Source organism: Micropterus salmoides, unplaced genomic scaffold (genome assembly GCF_014851395.1).
Source record: "Micropterus salmoides isolate LMB-PRFRI ecotype aquatic unplaced genomic scaffold, ASM1485139v1 Ms_hic_scaffold_1, whole genome shotgun sequence".
NCBI classification, from domain to species: domain Eukaryota; kingdom Metazoa; phylum Chordata; class Actinopteri; order Centrarchiformes; family Centrarchidae; genus Micropterus; species Micropterus salmoides.
In genome coordinates, this window is record NW_024040040.1 from 18,094,619 (window position 1) to 18,115,360 (window position 20,742).

General features: G+C 40.7%; 1 protein-coding gene across 3 annotated transcripts in view; it reads left to right on the plus strand.

Annotated features, from left to right (window-relative positions):
* The window catches only part of LOC119904608 (receptor tyrosine-protein kinase erbB-4-like), a 287,263-nt gene that overhangs the window by 217,817 nt on the left and 48,704 nt on the right, over positions 1 to 20,742 (plus strand). For all 3 annotated transcript variants that reach the window (XM_038721419.1, XM_038721427.1, XM_038721434.1), the window contains exons 14-17: positions 2,489 to 2,582; positions 5,527 to 5,681; positions 11,500 to 11,544; positions 17,303 to 17,435. In XM_038721419.1, the coding sequence (XP_038577347.1) occupies positions 2,489 to 2,582; positions 5,527 to 5,681; positions 11,500 to 11,544; positions 17,303 to 17,435 (427 nt within the window). The remainder of the gene's footprint in view (positions 1 to 2,488; positions 2,583 to 5,526; positions 5,682 to 11,499; positions 11,545 to 17,302; positions 17,436 to 20,742) is intronic.

A 20,742-nucleotide genomic window follows, 5' to 3' on the forward strand; every position in this document is an offset into this window, starting at 1 on the left:
AAATTTCCCAAAAAATCTACGTAGTGACTCCCCAAAAAACTATTAAAGAAAAAGTGCAAAGTGCTGGGCCAGGATGTTTTGTCATTACAAGCCATGGGAAAATGTCTGTAGAAGAAAATATTGATTTCTTTATAATATGACCCTGACGTCTGCTAGAGCTAGACATTTACAACACATGTATACAGTTTTCATATTGCTATCTGTTTCAGCTGTATCTTACAGTCTAATGAATGACTGATTCCAAACTCTTGGGTTTAGTTACTGTACATGGGGTTCTATTGTTTTCAGGGTATATTTACTTGTTCTAAATCTCTTGTATTGGACTGTATATCTCTACAGAATTTAGTGTTAGCTCATTAAATATGTTTTCAGGCTGGTGATTTTAAAGCTTAAGATTCCTCAGATCAGCCTTGTTATATGTCTCCATTCTTAATGAGGAAAGGCAGTAATTCCCTTTAGTTTATACGTCTGTTGAATAAAACAAAGGAGGAGCAAAGGAGTGCAAGAGGGGAAAAGAAAATGTCTGAGACGGAGTCCACTGGGGTTGGGGGAGGAGGGATTAAAGAGGCGTTGAAAGTGTTTAATTAAAAGAAGTTGCTCTGGTGGGTTGGCCATGCTCTGGTTTTGCTGGAGGTTTGGAGGTCTGAATGGCGGACACAGTCCTGTTTAAATTCCTGCTAAAACAGGGCTAATCCCCCATCAGGCCGTCCCCCAATGGGGCCTTGGTGCACACTTCCAGCCGTGAAGGGGGCCAATCAGGAGGAACGGCTTTGACGGAATGGAAATGACCCTAGAGAGCACCGCTGCCGAAGTCTTTGTCTCTCGCCCATTCTCCTCCATGTATTTTTCCTCCTCAACCAACAAAAGAGATATCTCTCCACTGCCTGGGCCCTTTTCTAAAGGATTCCCCTGGACAGAGCTTCCAGGAGAGAAATCTAATTTATTTTGGAACAAGGGAAAGAAAGACGAGGGAGAAATGTAAAGAGAGCAATGGGAGTTTCCTTTGAGTCCACTAAAAACATTAAAAATAAAAGGACACTGTGATACTGCATATTTGGATGTTTGAGACAAACTGCTATGAACACGATGAACCATTAAGACCTTTTTTTTTTTTTAAAGCCCTGACATTAAGGCTCAGCAATAGGGAAATCAGGGATTATATCTTCACTTTTATTGCTCTTTAATGTGATATAGTTGAACTGGGGAGTGTCACAATGTCTCTTTTCTTTTTTGTAGCTTTTAGAACCGCCAAGTCCAAAAGACTTTCATCTAATATTCACCACATGAAAATGCATAAAACACACATACCCGCAGGAGATCCAAATTTCTCAGTGCAAGATCACATAAAAATGGCTCACAAGGAAGAATCTGTCGGATCTCTATGTAGCATCACACGCAAATAAAAACAAAACACACGCAGAGAGTCACTCTCATTATCTTGCCACTGTGAGAGAGGGGCTTGTTTGTTTAGTAACTGGGTGAATGCTCCTCGGAGGATGCCTGTCCTCTGCGTCAGCGGATCGATCCCTCTGATGTGAAAAGGGTTTTTGATCGGCAGCGGTTGTTATTGACAGCGGAGATGGCGCACTTCAAAAAGAGAAGAAAATGCGCTGATTCTGACACAAACAAAGGGAGGATTTTATAGATCAGGTGCATGCGCGCACACACAAATACACACAGATACACATATAAAGTCTTAACAGTATGGCCTGAGGCATTGTGCAGCTCCAGTCGGTGTAATTGCGGTGTATAAACCAAATATTGAGCTCTGTTGTTTACCTCTATTTCTTTAGAAGTCTAAGTGGAAAAACAAAACCATCATGAACTACACACATTGCTCTGACTGCCTAAATAAAGTGACTGATAGAGCTACTACCAGATGCACAAACTGCAATGATACTTGGATTTTGTGTTACTTACTATGCTTGCTTGTCGTAACCTTTTTTCTTCTCATTTCATCCTCTCCCTCTGTGCCTCCAACTTCACCCTATCCAGTGCCAATTTCTGTCCCTGCCCTCTCCCCGGCCTCTTCTGCCATCCTTCTCTTATCTCATTCCATCACACCAGCTCTCCTCTCACTCCCTGCTCCCTCCACGCATCAACCCGTGTTTGCCCATGATTTAAAAAGCTGCTCATTATTCATGGAGCTTCTCTGTTAACATATTGACCATGCTAAGTCTTTAACTTGATCAAATAGTCTCGGGCAGCTCGCTGCCCAGCGTGCCCCTTTACCAGAGGGCACTCCAGCAGTCAGTGCAGGGATGACTCGTGGAAATGGGTACGAGTAAATTAAGGTTTGACCTTGATTTCTTGATGATGGATCACATGTTGGTGTGAAATCAAAAGACTCCTATGTACAGCTTGTGCTCATATGCGCACAGCGTACTTCAAAATCCTCCCTCAGCAGGCTCTAAATCAATATTTCAAAATGGGTACTCTCAAATCTATAATACATGCACCTCTATCTCGATTTCCCCATCTCTATCAGGGAAGTGCGTGAATTTGCCAATGGATCCGTGTGCCTGGAGTGCGATAGCCAGTGTGAGAAGATGGATGGGAACACCATGACATGTCTTGGCCAGGTAAGGCACACCCGGATCCACTTCAGACACCCTCATACTCAACTTCCTTTTCACTCAATGATTTAAGTGACTCTCTAGGGGTAGGCTTTTTGCTTTTAGATTAAAACCACTCCTCTCATTTTTCTGTTCAAGATAGTCTCATATCTTGTGCATGCTAAAGTGGATTTCCTACTTATTTTGTGGGAGTTTATCGGTCTTGCGCACAGGATTTCAGAAGATGCAGGTGCTGTGTTTGCAAAGGTGAATGGTAGGTTAATGGGAGGAATGATAAACTACTGTGGCTACTTTAGGAGGCATGCTTTTGGCAAGCACACATACACACACTCAAAACAGCAAAATGAGATTAGTTTCTGACCTTCCCGTAAAGTCACTTTTAGAGTCTCGGATGTGATCACACCACGGCCCTCTAAAATGTTAGAATTTCCCTTTAAAATGTCAGTAGAGTTACACGTGTCTGCACACAAAAAAACATGCATCTGTAAACACAAACAGTATGTTCAACCAATATTCTTCCCATGGAAGGCTGGCTGCTGCAGTCATTTCATCATTTGCATTATAATACTAGGGGACACCCGGAAAAGGTTGCAAGAAAAATCTCATGGGTCGTAGGATGATTAATGTGATAGAAAAGCAGAAAAAATTATTTTGGTAAAACAAAGCTACATGTATTTTTGCTAGTTTTTTTTTCTTTGGGAATTGCTTCTTACTTCCTCAGGCCTGTAAAATTATTAAAATAATTCAAACTGAGAAGAAAAAAGTACTCTATAACAACTTCTTTATAACAACTTCTGTAGCAGACATATGCAACGTGACCAGGCGCCACAAACTTACACTGTTTTATTTTTTAAGATTAAGCCAGGGAATATTGTACATTTTTCTTAATTTAAATAAATCCCTTGAAACAACCAAACCAGTGTATTAAAAACTACATTGGGTGAGAAATCTCAAAGCACTGCAATTTAAGGAAAAATATGCACATGCAGTTAGACAAACCCAAAAAGTACCTTTACTTGAGTATTTTCCCATCTTTTGTGTGTAAAAGCAACATTATGCAACATTTGTTTTTTTCTTCTACTGTTTCAGAGTGTAATTCACCGCTGATGTGAATAAGGACAGCTATACATGTGCATTTGTCATGATTACATTACTTCAAAAACTAGCAAGTCGAAGACAGCCAAACATCAAGCAAGTGTGACAGCATGAGACAAAGCATTATTACTTACTAGTCCAACTGTGTACACACAAAGAATGCCAGCTTGGCGTCTGTCTTGCATAATTTCATTTACCGCCAACACAAGACATAGCAAGCCAGCTAATACTTTATAACTGACTAGTCCAACAGCAAGAAGGCCAGTTCAGCATCTGTCCTGCATCCTCTCAGCTGTTTTAGCTCACACTAAAGTCTGGTCTCTCGCTCGATTACTCTCTCTTTTTTTTTTCTCTTCCTCGCTTCCTCTGACAACGTGTCTTCACAGCCTCTGCCATGAAATCCATACTGAGAGTACTGAGCTAGCTTTTTACAAAGATTGTAAATTGTATACATTGTATACTTTTTGCTTCTTCTTATAGCTTGCATGCTGAAGAGTCGTGTTGGTGCCGTAAAGCATTACACCAGGATTCTAGTGTTACATGGCGTAGCGGCTGGCACAGGGAGCCCGGAGCGGTAATGACAGAGGCGCCATTCACTCTATTAAGTCAGTGTACTGTCAAATGATTTTGAAGCTATTATTTTAAGATAGAATTAATACATAAGTGTTACACAAAGCTTAAGACTTATTTTGTGGAATTTAGACGTTGTGTGAGTAACCTTTTATGGCTGGCCCTGGAGACAGTGAAAGGGAGGGAGAGAGAGAATAAGAGATGGAGAGAGAGAGAGAGAGACTCCTCAAGGATGCACAGGGGCTTCTGACTTTGAGATGCTGGTCACAGTTGAGTAGTAAATAACACCAGAGTCAATCATCCACAGGCGCTCTCACACACAAATACACACACATACGCGAGCACACTTGAATGCATTCAGACATCTATATGCGTCCGCACTCGCACGCATGCATACACACGAGCATGCAAAGTGAGAATAATGTTTATTGATGGCGTGTGTCTGAATGTGTCGACCTGTGAGAAGCTGCCCATCAGGTCACTGTGGTCGTCATTAGCAACAGAGTGCGGCGCCAAAACCCCAAGCCCCTAGAATACAACAGGGCGCCTTGACAACAACTCTTGCATACGCGTGTGCTCACAAGTTCAGACATTAGTCAGCGCCTTCATCGCTCCAGACACACACACACACACACACACACACACTAGCATAAGCACACACATGAGTTACTGTCATTTATGCTCTTCCTACTTTCATACACATGTACAAACACACACCGCTATCGTACATCATACTTATTCATGATCCTGTTGCAGCTGAGCGTGCTCAGTTACCACCTGTCAGCTCCTCCATCAAATTTGGTGCGCCTTACTGATATGATTCCTTATGCATTTAGCCAATTTTAACATGGGTGCGGCAGAATACACACATGGCAATTCTGCTCAAGACATTATAAATCACAGGAATGGAATTGATGTGAGCCTCGCCAGCTACATTAGCAGTGGTAGGAAGGGAGCAAATTGACATGATTCGCCAGGTTTGAATTTGATAAGTTCCATTCACCCTCTCCTAATACATTTTTCTATATCGCCATTCCTTGCTCTTGTTTAATCCCGTTCCATTTTCCCTAACTTTATTTTTCCTACTGGTTTTCTTCACCTGTTTGCCCATCATTTTGTCTTACATGTCCTACTTTCTCTCTGTTCCTGCCCCCTCCCCACCCTTTCCATCTTGCTAATCACTTTACTGCGCCCTCTGCCTCTTTTTCTTTATCCATGCCTTGTCCACCGTCTCCTCTTGACCCATCCTCTCATCTCCCTCCTCCTTGTTCTGCTCTCCTCTCAGGGCCCTGACCAATGTGTAAAATGCCTCCACTTCAAAGATGGACCCAACTGCGTGGAGAAGTGCCCCGATGGGTTGCAGGGCGCCAACAGTTTCATCTTCAAGTACGCCAAGGCCAACAACGAATGCCATCCCTGCCATGCCAACTGCACCCAGGGGTAAGAGAGGGATGACACATAAAGATGTGTGTCTATGTATAAAAAATTATGCTTTTTTTTTTTTTGCAAGTTTTTTCTCGCCTTCGTACTTTTGTGTGTGTCCTCTGGCTCAGGTGCTTTTATGCTGTTAAAAGCATCATGAAGACAAGCTGCATTGGACATGCAGCAACTCCCTGCCAAGGAGAGTGAGGAAGAAAGAGAGAAGGCGAGAAAATGACTTACTCTTGCAGCCGCTAGATTCCTTTGACCTGTAGCTGGTTTCTTGGGGGTCCTCCGGTCAGAGGCAGAATATATTGACCCTTAAGGCCATATGCAGTCCAGTGCTGATGAACTATGAATGACGGGATGTTGCAAAGAAACAGTGGCTAGAGGGGAGATATTGGGGGGTGGGGGCATAGGGAAGACAGTGAGGAAAGTTTGCAAGTGAAGTAGTGGAAGAAGTACCTGGGAGCAAAGGTTACATTAAGAAGTGGTTCTGTACAATCTAATGTGATCACAGGAAGTCACAAACAAGGTTATTATAGTTATAGTACAATCAGAAATATTTGTGAAAAGGGACACCCTTTTTCAAGCTATCTGAAGCTTGTACATAGGGGCCCAAACACGAAGCAGAGATACATATATATACACTAAGCAGAGATATATATATATATATATATATTGAAGTAATGTCTTAATAAATACTGCAAATAAATGAAGCACATGCAATCTACAGTATAATTTCTAACCTACATACAGAGCTAACTACCCTAATCCTACAGTGGTCCCAAGAAATTCATTATATCAGTCTATAGCTCTATCATTCTTGGTTAAAGAGGTGAAATACAATAAATGGAGGTGAAATACAATTGATGGACAGCTAAGAAATTGGAAGATAGTGGAGGCCCCCCTTGGAGCCACAAACAACAGGTCCCTAGCACCCGGAAGGCAAGTATGACTGGAAAACAGTTAAAATCTAAACTTTTATTAATCAAAAAAGAGGTATTAAAACAATGTGAAGCCAGAGCCAGGTTGGCTGAGATATCAATGAGCCCATAAAACACACACCCTCCCTTGCATGGAGGTCTCCTCGTAACAGCGGTCGGCACCTGCTACGCTGCGGCCAGACGCCGCCCTGACCCCGGGCTCTCTTGACAGACATGCAGCGTGCCAGCTCTTCACGCGGGAACAAAAGCATAACACACTGCGGCTCACGAACAGGTGATCGGCTCAACACTGCGAGCACCACTGCTGGTCGGGCCAGAATAACTGCCCCGCAATGTCAGTTCCCCTGGCTTCATATCCACTCGAAGTGTAGGCTTATTTAGGTCCTATTAAAAAATTAATAAATAAACAAAAACTAAGGACATTTACTCTTTCATTTTAGTTAGCTTTAGTTAGTTTTGCAAAACTACACAGTTTTAGTTAGTTATCGTTTTTTTGTAAAGCCTCGTTTTTATTTTTATTTCAGTTAACGACAATGTTTTTTCACATCTAGTTTTCGTTATTTCGTTCGTCTTTGTTAATGATTATAACCTTGGTCACAAATCATCTGTTGGAGCAAAAGGTCATCCTCAAATTGGCGTAAAATTATTATAAAAACAGCATAAAACAGTAAATGTATTGGAGGCCCAAAAGGACCAGATTTGTCTCATTATAGAATGTTACTGTAACTACAGGACATAGTTCCACGCTCTGTGGCATGGCAAACAAAGTGAAGGAAATCAGCTACCATGTTGAACTATTCCTTCCGTGCTTTAAAGGGTGATGCATGACAGACTAATGTACAAAGTTACCTGGATTTCTGAATGCAGAAGTGCAGCGCGCAGGGCTTCAGAAAACAAACATGTTAATAAACCCACAGCTTAGACCACCAGCCAGCTGTCTCTCCCCACACAAACACACTTTAATGCAGACTCCAAAGTGGAACAAGTCTTCAAAAGCATGGAGGCTGTGAATACAAAGAAAATTTTTAGTTTTAGTTTTCTTCATCCTCTCAAGCTTTTTGAAGTCAGTGTGACTTTGAACATTAGCTTTGGCCTTTTACTTTTTCACTAAAACTGGGACATACTATCAAACAAGCAGCTGACTGCTGGTGGATGGGTGGGTGAGGGGGTGAGGTAGAGCTTGCCAGTGGTCTCGGCAAACAAAGATGGAGAGCGGAAGCCTAGCAACGGGGCTGGAGGTGGAGAGGGACTTAACATGCTGTCCCTCACATAGCAGGAGGTCATTTTATTTCACTGCGGCTGCCCTGTAGGTGTTGAAAAGCGCTTTAATGAAGGAGTTTTTAAAAAGTAGGTGGGGGTAAAGGAGAGGAATTCGCTATAAAAGATATGTGCCACAATTCTTTCCATAACATCTTTCACTCACACAGATACACACACGCCCGTCCCTGGCTGTGAACACTAATCTGTAGTTTTCAAGACAATACCTCCATCATGCCTTGTGCCATAACATGTCATCTCATCCTGCCCGTCAGCCACAGGGTGCTCTGGATTAACATCAAGACAGAACTTGAGGCTGGGAATATGGCGCTGTGAGATCAAAGGTCAGGGTCAGGAATAGCACAGCACCGTTGCAGTTTTTAAGGAGTTACTGTGTTGCTTAAAGACGATAAACCAGAAGCCTCATTACTCTACCGTGAAGATGTTAAAATGGTGGCATACAGGTGTTCTAAATACAACAGAATAATAAGTTAATTGTTTGGCCCGCTCATCTGGCTTCCTTATCAACAGGATCAGCAGCTGTGGCTGTGACACAGCTCATGGGGGCAATTAAGGTACTTTAACCCAATTCCTGCAATTTGCGTTGCACTTCTTCTTTTCCGAGTCGTAATTCTGTCAAATCTGAACACAAACGATGGTAAATTTAGATTCAGTGTGACTTCCACATTCCACACACCTTCCATCATTATCTCTGATGTCCGTCGCGAATATATATCCATAAATCTGCTTAGAAGTAGGACTGACCCCCAATAGTTGAAGATTCGATGGGCGGAGCCTGATTCGACTGTCAATCTCACAGTCGAAGCTTCGCAGAGAAACAAGGATCATGATATTTTGGTGATATGGGGATGCTCAACGTCTGATTTTACATAGTACTACCAGTTTTCTCCGAATAAGTTAATATACAGCCTATTACAATATACATTTCAGTGTTTAATGCTGTAAATAAACATGTAAAAAGAATAAAACTTGTCGGCAGCATGGCATGCACGCAAAACTCACACAAGACTGGTGAATGACAGGTGAGAGAGAGAGAGAGAAAAGGGTCTTCAAAAAGCCTCAGTTTAGCTGGAAATTTACAGTGTAAGTTGAATGAATAGAAGGTTCTTCTGAAGATTAAAGCGGAGCTACCGTGTCAGCGTAATCCAGTGATAGTTGTCTGTACATCCATGGGTAAATTGCAAACAGGAACAGTGTCAATTTGCCAAAATGTAAACAAATATAGGTTCAATAAAACAGACTTAAATAGTAGCCTACGGCATGCATTATACTTCCTGTTTAAATCCACCGAAGTTTTATGAGAAACTTACTTCCACAGTTTCCCCCAAATAGTAATAAGAGGCATAGTTGTCCTGATTTTGTCTTGTGGAGGCCTCACAGCATCAGACTTTGAAAGTAACAAATACTGATAGAAAGATGTGACTATTATCAAAAGGTACCACTATGTGCCGCAAGAATATGTGCCTTGCTCGTGATGTTTATTGTCAGTCCTTTATTCGCTAGTGCTGTAGGAAGGAAACTATATGCACACACACTCAAACACAACACTAGATACAGACACTGATTGCTCTCTAATTAGCTCTTTGGTGCACCATTTAATTGACAACGAAGCAACTTTGGAGCAGCCACAGTTGTCACCGATTTAATTCCGAAGTTAGCCTGCTCTCCTAATTTGCTATGTAATTTGTTGTCTCGTGTGCTTGTGCAGCATGCACACACACGCATGCGCGCGCACACACAAAGAAGCATTCAAAAAACGTTCTCTTGTGTCTATCCTGCTGTTCAAAGTCCTCCACTCAAGGAGCAAGAATTAATGAGCAGCTAAGAGTCTGCTCATATCACTTTGTGCTTACCCAATGCTAAAAACGCCACTTCTCAATGTTATCAGCACTCCAATGGCTTTGATTGTTGAGATAATAAGAAAAAAAGATATAAGTGTATTTGAAAAGACGCTAAATGTGATTCTGTTAAAGATGCTGAATCAGAGAGCAAAGTCCCTGAATCAAAGACAAATTAAAATAGATTTTCTTCTTTTTCAAAATAGTGAAGTACATAATAGATTACGCCTTTATTCACACTGACTATTTATCAGAAAATTAATATTTACAGAATATTATATGGACCGCAGTACTCGTTAAACCTGCAATAACTGATTTTGTCAGGTTTGCTACAGCCAAACAGAGTGTGAACCAAAACGGTAAAGTTGCAGGTTTGAAAAATTGTCTTCAAGTCTCTAGATAGCTCCATAGAGCTGAGGGGATTTGCAGAGCCAGGTGATATTTATCTGTGATGTCAGGGACCAAGCTGTCAGGCATGAGGAGTCAGAAAGTAAGTTTCCAAAAAATATATTTTTTTATTTACAAAGCACAATAAAAACTCATTTACAAAACAAAATAGAAAATTCTGGGCCCATAAAAGAGGTCAACTAAACAGAACTTAACTCAGGTAACATAACCTTAACATAAGCTGAACAGAACAGACCTAGACTAACTAAACAGACCTAACAAGACTGAGACATGGGGGAAACTTATATAGTGGCTGATCAGGCCATTCTGAAACAAAGGGGGGTAGACAAACACATTATATTAACAAACCACAATAACTACAACAAATGTTAAGCCAATGCTACCTAATATAAACTAAGGTTAAATCAATCAAATAATCATAACAACAAAGTATAACTAGCAAAGAAAGGAACACAACTCAAAAATGGGACACTCTGCCACCCCCATGATATGGGAAAACATGGCGCAGTCCAATTATCCATTCCCCTACTTAAACATCTTAGATTCACATCTTAGATTTCACATGTGATCTTTTAAAAAATAATAATAAACACTGAGTATAGCAGTTTTAGGGGTTAGAAAAAATTTGAAATTTTGTCAAGGCATGTGGCAGTACACGTCTAGTAGAAGTACAAGTATTATAGTAGAAAAGATATATAGCACTTGCTATGCTACATTATGTAGAGTCTAATAGAAGTATTTCTTTTGCTGCTATATTTATGCAAAAAGCCTGGCTTGGATGTTAAAATAAAGCAGCTGTGATGGGGATTTATTAGTCCGATAAGACCCCTAGAAGGCTCAACAGTAAACCCTGTCATCCCAGAATATAATTATCTCCACACCACCTGCACTGACCTGACACTGCAAGCATTTCTCAACCTTATTTCTGTGTTTGAAGTAAGGGACAAACACTCAATGGAGAAATAAATAGCCTTACTGTAACTTGTTTCTAGGTTTTCTGTCTTCTATAGATGATATCTATTTTTGATATTGATAGGGTACCTTAGTTTTCTTTTAGTTTCGTCAAAGGTTGAACACCACTTTGAAGAAAGAAAAAGTAGAAAATGCTCTGAGAAGCAGATGATGCCGAAATGTTTTCTCAGTCCAAAACACTGTTAAAGAATCACGTGAAACAAACAAGAACAATGCTTTCCCACCCAAAGCGCTTCTTCCTGTCACACTGACTAGCGGTCAGCCATGCTCTTGATTCAATTTTCACAGGTCCCTGCCCAGTGACAGCTGATTGACGTGAAAGAAAGACAACATGAGGTTTGCTCATAAGCTGTCCCTGAGTTAATGGATGATCTCTCTGGTTGGTCTGCCCTGCAGGTGCGTCGGGCCAAGACTCCAAGATTGTGTTGGGATGATGGACAGGTAAGGGATCTCTGGGTACATTTGTAATGTGGGATTGGGAGACCACCATCAGATCCTGCCACTACTCATTAAAGTTTTTCAAAATACTTATTACAAGAGTGCAGGCAGTTTTGTTTTATAATTGATGTTTGACTTACGAATCTTTTGTTCTGTTCTAAACTTTTTCTGAATCTTGTGATATGCTTTGTGCCATTGTAAGTATTTAGTATGTGTCAGTGGAACCTGTGTGAATCACATCAATCAACAAGCATTATTCATTAATTATTAAAAATGTCCTCATAATTATTGTCAGTGGGAGTAGCGGTTGTAGTGGAGTTGAATCAGTGCTAGAGATTAATACCATATCTGTCTATATGATGCTGGAGTCAGGAGACAATGAGCTTACCTTAGCTTACAATAAAGGAAAAGGAGGAAACAGCTGGGGCCTGTACCACGAAGCAGGATTTGAGCTTATCCAGGTAACTTCAGGGTTAACCCTGGGTTTTCAGTACAACGAAGGTGGTTCACTTCTTACTGGGGTAGATCGCCATGGTAACTTATGCTGAATGGCTAACCTGCTCCGGAGCAGGTTATGTTCCACATAAGAGATCAACTCTATGAAAACGCCGCATACTGACCAATCAGCTCTCTTGGAAAATGACATCACCATCTGTAGGAAATCCCATAGACTGTTTTATAGGCTGCTTTATGTTTGCTGCAGTGATACGGAGAAACTCTTGTAGGCTATAGCGAAATCATCCTACAGAGACTAATTAAAAACCTAAGGCTATTGTTGCCTACATGTTTTTACAGTAGGCTAAGCCTCCTTACTGCTTTGAAACGTGTTTAATAGCCTATTTTTTATTTGCTCCCAGTCCGTTTCACACAGCCTGTCGCAGCTATTAAAATAAATGGGTTTTATTTCTCTCATGTGAGGCTGAATATTATGAAAAGTTTAGTAGGGATATTGAAATACTAAATTTGAATGTGAACGTAGGCTATCTAGCCTATTTTAGGTTAGTGTATATATATATATATATATATATATACTACAGAGACTGTAGTCATGTTCCGCCCCACCTTTTGCGATGCGGGCGCGCGATGAGATGAGTTTTCAGTAGCTTAAATGTCTTTCAATCACTATTTGAGCACATTTTATGGCATGAACTGATTTTTCTTTTCATTGCTTTATGAAGTTAATTTAGAACAATGTTTGGGACACTTTTGAGTGTGTTGAATAAATTAATCTAATTTTTGAAGTGACGAGAAGTTTTTTGAAGTGAGGTGAATCGGCGTCTCCCTGCATGTGTCAGCTGCAGCTGTGCTCTTTAGAAGCCTGTGTCATATTTCTGTAGTGTTAGCCTACAGTTTGCTCCTTTGTAAAATATGACACTGATGCCAGTGGACTTGTTTGTGTCTGTGATTGGTCATCTGCTGCTAGCACCGCCTCTTTTATGTGAGCGCGCTCACGGCTGGATTGGGAAACCCTGGGTTGAGGTACCGAGTTGATAACCAGCTTTCGTGGTACCGCTTATCTCGTCTGCGATTGTTGGGGTTAGTTAAGCCAGATAACTGAAAGATATCCTGGGTATGTTGAACTCGCTTCGTGGTACAGGCCCCTGTGGCAAACTCAGGGTTGTCAAACTCTGACCGCCTACACTGGAGTTAAACGGTACTACGACGGTGGATAATATGTTGGTTAGTTGTTAACCCAGTGTTAACTTAATTGGACTTGGTAGGCGTTCGCATAAAAGGGATGTGTTCGGCCGTATAGGCAGAGATTTTCGCAACGGCACATGCTCCGTATTTCTCCAGAGGAATGCACATTGGTAGTATCAGGAAATTATGAATGTAAAGACAAGTTAACGGCTAAATCTAATATCACGGCGGATGACAAAGCCAGGGCGGCTTGAGTAAATTTGTAGCCTAATTATCTTCACTGTGTTCTTATTGTAGTTCAAATCTCTATTATGTATTTTATGGGCTCTTCTTTTATGTTTAATATGATTAAGATATAAAGGGACAACTTCACATAAGGCCCATTGTAATAAAAAAAAAAAGGAGCCAGCGGAGAGGGGTAATAATCCGAGAGAAAATTTAATTTCCAAGATTAATCTACAAGTAAAAAACGTGAATATTCTCTGACATTATAGTCACACATTTATGAGACAAACAACACACACACCTCTGCCGTGTAGGCTATTATGCATGCATTGGGAAGTTATATTAAACTTTGCAATCAGATTTAGCTGTGAGGAAATACTCCTGAGTTTAGCTATCACTATCATGCACCTTAGAGACTTTGCCTTGGATTGGGCGTATTCTGAAGAAAACACCAGAGTGATTTTTGATTTTTTATGACATAAATTTCAGGGAATTTTTGTAAATTTCACACTTTCATCTAGGTTTTTTTTTTCTTTTTCTAAATATGTGAAAACACTTAGACAACACAAAACCTGCTCGGAGCAGTTTAGAGATGCAGCGTAAATTGCCATGTCAACAGACCTCGGTTAACACCTTTCCACCTTTCGTAGTACGGGTTAACCGGGAAGTTACACCCGACGTCACGAAGTTACTCCTGAAGTTACCTGGATAAGCCAGTTACCCCGCTTCGTAGTACAGGCCACGGGTCAAAATCTTTTTGTTTGTTTGTTTGTTTGTTTAAAATGTACACACACCTAAATGTAAAAACAAGCATTTATTCGCTGGAACTATGTCTTGGATTGGTGCAATACTCTATGCACGATGTATTGTTTTGACATTTATGCTAAGCTAAGATAATGGCCTCCTGGCTTTAGCTTCATACTTAACAGACCGATATGAGAGAGTGGTGTCAACCTTGTCATCTAACTCTTGGCCAAAAATTCAGATAGATCATGAATTATGACTTGGCTTAGTGGAATAGTTTTTGACCTGGTTAAATCCAGAAACATAAAAAATAAATAAAGCAGTGACAGAAAGACTTTTCAGAATTGAATTAAATGATTGGCCATGCTTATTACAGTCCTGTGACAGCCATAGAGACCGAATCTTTTTCATTGAGCATTTAATTTATTGATTGTGGTCAGGATGTCAAGAGAATTTCAACAAACATAACCAATTTATTTCAGCTTGAAATAGTGAGGGTATGTGACAAATCTTTCTTCTTAAATCCTGAAAATGGACAGTTGTTATTACACAACTTGGACTTGCGGCAAAAAATTAAAAACTATTACGATTACGATTACTACATTACTGTATTATATCTACTACTAGTAGAAGTAACAAAGCTAAATAGCCTAAAGACACAACAACTTCATTAAAAATCCCTGTAAAAAGAAGTGATCTTTTCAATTAGAACGCGTTCAAAAGAATGACAAACTCATTAGAATTTAACCAAACCAGCAAATCCATAAAAATGGTTGTGTTGAAACAGAAGAAACAGAAGTGAAACCTTTTTATTCCCTCTGGCAGACTTCTGCTCAGTCTCTAGTGCTAGAGTTGTTCTTTTGCTCAATGGCATTATTCCCCCGTCTCATCTGGTGACCCCTGTCGCTTGTTCTGCTGTAAACCCTTTCCTCCTAATTAGAGAAGTCCTTTGCCTTGTCTCCCGTACTTGTCTCACCACCAGCCTCTCACTTGTCTTTTTTTCCTGCTTGCCTCTTTTTCCTCCATGTCTTTGAATTCCCCTCCTTTAATGGTTCTTCCCATTGTTGTTTTTTCTCCTTGTCTCTCTGCCCGCTCTCGACCTAATCACATGTATATCTCATTACGTTGGAACAGCCTCTTTGTAAATTTCAAGCTCCCCCTTCTTTAGGTTCGTCACAATCGATATGGCCAACGCTGCGGCACCTTGCTCTACCATAGCCCCATGGTACATGAGTCTTCCATTAGCTGCTAATGGCCTCTACAACTAATAGAGTTTTGATCTGGGGGTGCTGTTTTATGCTATGTGGCTGTGTTAAAAAAAACAGAGGGCAAAGAAGAACCAGGCACTGGCAATAAGGTGAAAATGGAATAGAGTGGGAAAGAGGGGAAGGATACAGAAAGAGAGAGTAATAGAAGGGCAGAATTGAGTGGTAGCATAACCGTAGACACAAGTGCAAGAAGTATGTAAATGGCAAATGCATTAGTGCCATCATTAGTGGAGAGAGAGAGCTTTTAACTTCCAACCTTTAGGCTTGCTATACACAGATTTTCCCCACAGAAGATTCAGAAGCAATTTGTGAAGGAAAGGCGCTTTTAATTTCTCATTCATGTGGAGTGATAATAGATAATAAATTAGGCTGGAAACCACATATAAATTACATCAAAGCGAAAATGTCAAAGTCAGTTGCAATGCTGTTTAAAATGAAGGGTTTTCTAACTGAAGCTTCATTATGTAAACCTTTCATAACATGCTGTGTACAATACATGTATGGGCCAATACATTTGAAACAAATAGAAATCCAGTTTTCATACTTCAAAAGAGAGCTATAATAATTGTAAACAACAAACTCATTGTTTATTGAACAAAAGATTGTAAAATATAGAGTTTTGGTCAACTTTATAAATGATGAATAGAGTTAAAAAATTAAGTATCCAAGCATTGTTTAAAATGAGAGGAATCTGCATGTTGAAAAAAACTAATTGTGACATTGTGTTGTTATAGGGGTGCCTTTATGGAACAGCTGTAGTGAGGAATTGAACAAATGTAGCACAAAAATATAAAACAAATATGAAAATGCATGATCAGAAAGCCACATTGGCATCAATGTAATAGGTAAAGGTTTTTTGCTTGATGTTATCTTATCTTTTTTGTACTGCAGAAATCTATGTTGTTAGTTGTTAGTCTGTTGGATTGTTGTCAACTGTGGTATGTGAGTGGTTGCCTTTTGTCTTTTTCTTTCTTTTTTCTAAGAGTCCCTTGCCTTATTGTCTCTGATTGACTAATGGAAAAAAAATTTAAGCTACAATATACGGAAATCCAGTCCAGTGTAGAACAAGCTGTAGCTTCTTCAGCAGCCCAAGTAATAAGAGTACATACCCTCAAATGCTTTTTCTTCTGACCTCTGAAAATAGAAACATCTCTCATTTGGAAATAGCTCTGTGCTCTGTATAGTATGGCTTATTTGGAAACATACTGTAGTAGTGGAAATGGAACCCCCCCCACACACACACACACACACACACACACAAAACAGCTGTGTGTTTGTGTCTGAGCTTGTTTCTTGATAGTAAACAGAAGCCACAAAATTACCTACACAGAGGGGCTCAAATTGAGAGAGAGCAGAAAGAAGCTGAGGAGGAGGATAGAATTTGTGGGAAGTTGTATAAACCCACCCAACAGTCATGTTAAGGCTTCCTGGATAATCGTTGTTGGTGGAACAATGGGATTGATCAATTTAGAAGGAGCCAAGCGTCAGTCAAGAAGGTGATCAAAGATGACGCAAAACAGAGCAACAGAAAGTCTATTATTGGCTGTTCAAGTGTGCAACATGCAACACACTTGAGTGAAACAAAAGCTCTTTCTCCCTGTTGAAAATACCTCTATTAGGAGCATTGTTGTTGCTACTTGATTAGAGCATTTGTGGTAATTTCTCATAAATTAAATGCTTCTAGCATCACATTTCTGAGCTGCAGCCAATCAAGCTGAGCAGTCCAGATTCTAAAAGTACAGGGTTAAATCTGAAGTGGCTAGACAGCAGGTTGGAGAATTCGTCAGCATTGGCGGAGGTTTGCACTTTCTTTCAAAGTGCCTTTTTTAGTTTCTTAATGTTTCAGCTATATTAATGTTTCTTCTCCTCCTCTGTCTCTACAGGACACCGCTAATAGCAGCTGGCATTATCGGTGGGCTATTTATCATCGTCATCCTGGCGCTCAGCGTGGCCGTTTATGTTCGACGCAAGAGCATCAAGAAGAAGAGGGCCTTGCGGCGCTTCTTGGAGACAGAGGTGAGAGGGTAGAAGTCAGAACAACATGAGAGCTGCTGAAAATACTGAAGTGCTTTTCTTTTGCTGTTGCCTTGAGCACATTTTCATCAAACGATATAGAACTGCGGAAAAAGAGAATAAAATGTTACATTTGCAACTACAGAATAAATTAAAAGTAGCTTTGTCCTGTTTTATCATCAAGGAATTACCGTATTATAATGAATTTTATTGATCCCAGAGAGGAAATTGGGACAACGCTTCCTCTAACCTTACTATTAATGTGACAAGGAATGAACAAGGCAAGTTTTGGTTTGGAGTTTGCTTAATTAAACAAACACAGCTGGGTATGCTCTTTATAAGAACCTTTCCTTAATCGTATTTCTTAGTTGTGGGTTCCGGGTTTCCCACTTTCTTTGAGTTTGTTAGGCATCCTCAAAGTTGCAGTGCACTTTTCCAGATGGATGCCAACCAAACTAGACTCATAAGCAAACCTTGAAACCTTGGCTATGGTACTTAGCCAAACCAGAGGCTTTTTAAATTATGCATGGCTGACATCGCCAATCGATCTAGCCTTGAAGAGGGTTCATTTCTGGGAAGCATTAGACAGCAGAGCGCGCTTTATATTCAAGAGACAAAGTCAAAGATTGAGGTGTAGGTGAGTGCAGGGTTTATGTGCACATGTGTGCGTTCATGCTCTGTTGTGTCACCTTTGTGCTTGCTACAAGAACCCCCCCGCTGTGTTCCCTGTGCGTGGCCCAGCAGTTTTGTCATCACTGCAGGTCCGCTGTGTGGCCTTGCCTATAGGAGCGGGGCAGGCTGCTTGTCAGTCTGCATTAGTATAATTTACAGGTAGAGGCAGCAGTGTTATAGACAGCTGTCAGGCTAGAGACAGGAATTGGAGGAGGGAGGCCACGGGCAGTTTCTGCCTCATCCTAGCCACACATCCATCTTAATCAGCCGAGCCCTGTTCTGACAGCCTCTTGACCAGGAGGGAAGTCTTCAGTCCGAGCAGATTCACTAATGTACTGTCACCGCCAAGGAGGGGCTGGGGAGGATCAGGCAGGAGGGGGTTCTTCTTAACCCCTTTTGCATCCCCTGTATAAACCTTTCCTGTGACAGATTTTTTTGTCCTGCAAAGCCCGACTCAATACTCCACCAGGAAAACATGAAATATAGCCAGCAGAGTCGATTTCCCCATCCTCCAAGGAGACCTAATTGGGTGTAAAAGTAATTAGACGTAATAAAATCTTTAACGGTTGCAGGTTGGCCTACAGGTTAGACATTAAGAGGAAGTCATGGGACCAATCCCCACAACGGGCCATGCACTGCACATTAGCCGCCTTGTTGTAGTGGCCTGAGTCTTTGCAGTCTTTGCAGGTCATTCAACACTCTGGATCAACTGTTGAAAATTTACAGTTGTTGAGTATTTCCATGTTATGCAACTTCGTTCTTGTACTGCAAAAGTACAATATTTGCTTCTAAGAGGTCAGAAGCAAATATTTAGTGACTAGTAATTTTATAGATTACAATTTGCCATACCCTTCCAGTAAAAGCCATGTATCTCCACATTTGGTAATTTGGAATTTTCCAGATAATAGGATGAAGTGTGCCTTTATTGGTTAAGAACATTACATAGCATAGTCACAAAGCTGAAACCAGGGCTGGCTTTCTGAGCTCATGGAAAGTCGACTTTTTAGAGATACGCGGCTCACAGGACAGAGTCGCTGCAAACATATGACCTTCCAGAATATGATGCATTATTGTAGATTAAACTACCCAACAGTATATAAAGTAGTTAAAATTAGCTCAACTGTAAACATTTACAGCAGTCATATGAATCCAGTGACATCAGCTATAATGGCAAAACACTTACAGGGAACATTTTACAGCATAATGAGTACTTTTAATTCTGATTTTTCGATTTTTTTGATAAAACTTACATATTTTTTTAAAGGAGACCTATTATACTGTTTTTCCAGTCCTATATTGTAGTTCTGTAACTCCTGTATGGCAGCTTTGCATGATTCAAAGTTCAAAAAAAAAGTTCTATCTTATACTGGCTCTTCATGTAGCCCTTCATTTCAGCCTATGTCTGAAACAAGCTTTAGATGCTCCTGTCTCTTTAAGGCCCCCCCTCTCAAAGCCTAGCATGCATTTCATACGGCATCGGTTTACTCACATCTCTGGAGTTTAAATTCTTACCTTGAATGTATATGCATTCACACTGCATGCATATACACAGATACTCCCCCTGTTCACTTTCCACCTGAATGCTGTTCTTCGCTCTCACCTACCCAGCATACTAAAAAACCTGCCCTCCTTGCAGTCTGTATCACACTTTCCAGGGGCTCTTTTTGGCTGATGAAAGCACACGATAGGCTTTGGACGGTGTGCGAATGTGGATTCTCTATTCAGACGAATAATAGAGCTGAGTCTGTCTGTGAATGGAGATCAAGCTTGTCAGGATGAGGGATTTGGGGACAGCGAAGGCTCAGGGACTCCCCCTCTCTCTCCCTATCTGCAATAGCTTTTTAAACAGAGAGCTCACCTCTCGTGTCAGACAGGAAAAAGATGCCTCCAGTGCGCGCTGTCAAAACGTGATCTGAGCGCTCAGCCAACATTTCCATATCAAGGACATGTGTGAAGGCTGTTGTGCTGTGTAGACTTGCAAAACACACTTCTTTATTGTTGTCTTTGTTTTACTATTCTGTCTTTTCTTGCATCGTCACCTTCTCCTTTTTTTTGTTCTCCATTTTGATGTCTATTTATCTGTGTCTCCCTTGTGAACAGACACTTCTATTTTTTCCCCTCTTCCTCTCTCTCACTTTAAAAGAAACATAATAATAATAATACTAATAATAATTTTATATATATATATACACAAACACACACACGCCCGCACACTCAACAGCCACTTTATTATGTACACCTTGTTAGTACCAGGTTGGAATCCCCTTATGCCTTCAGAACTGTCTTGATTCTTCGTGGCATATTTTGAACAAGGTGTTGGAAACATTCCTCAGAGACTTTGGTCCATATTGACATGATAGCTTACGCATTTACTCCAGATTTGTGGGCTGCAGATCCATGATGCGTGTCTCCCGTTCCACCACATCCCATAGGTGCTCTAATGTATTCACTGGAGACTGTTGAGGCCAGTGGAGTACAGTGAACTCGAACATGTTCAAGAAACCAGTTTGAGATGATTTGAGCTTTGTGACACGGTGCATTATCCTGCTGGAAGTAGCCATCAGAAGATGGGTAGACTGTGGTCATAAAGGGATAGACATGGTCAGCAACAATACTCAGGTAGGCTGTCGCATTTAAA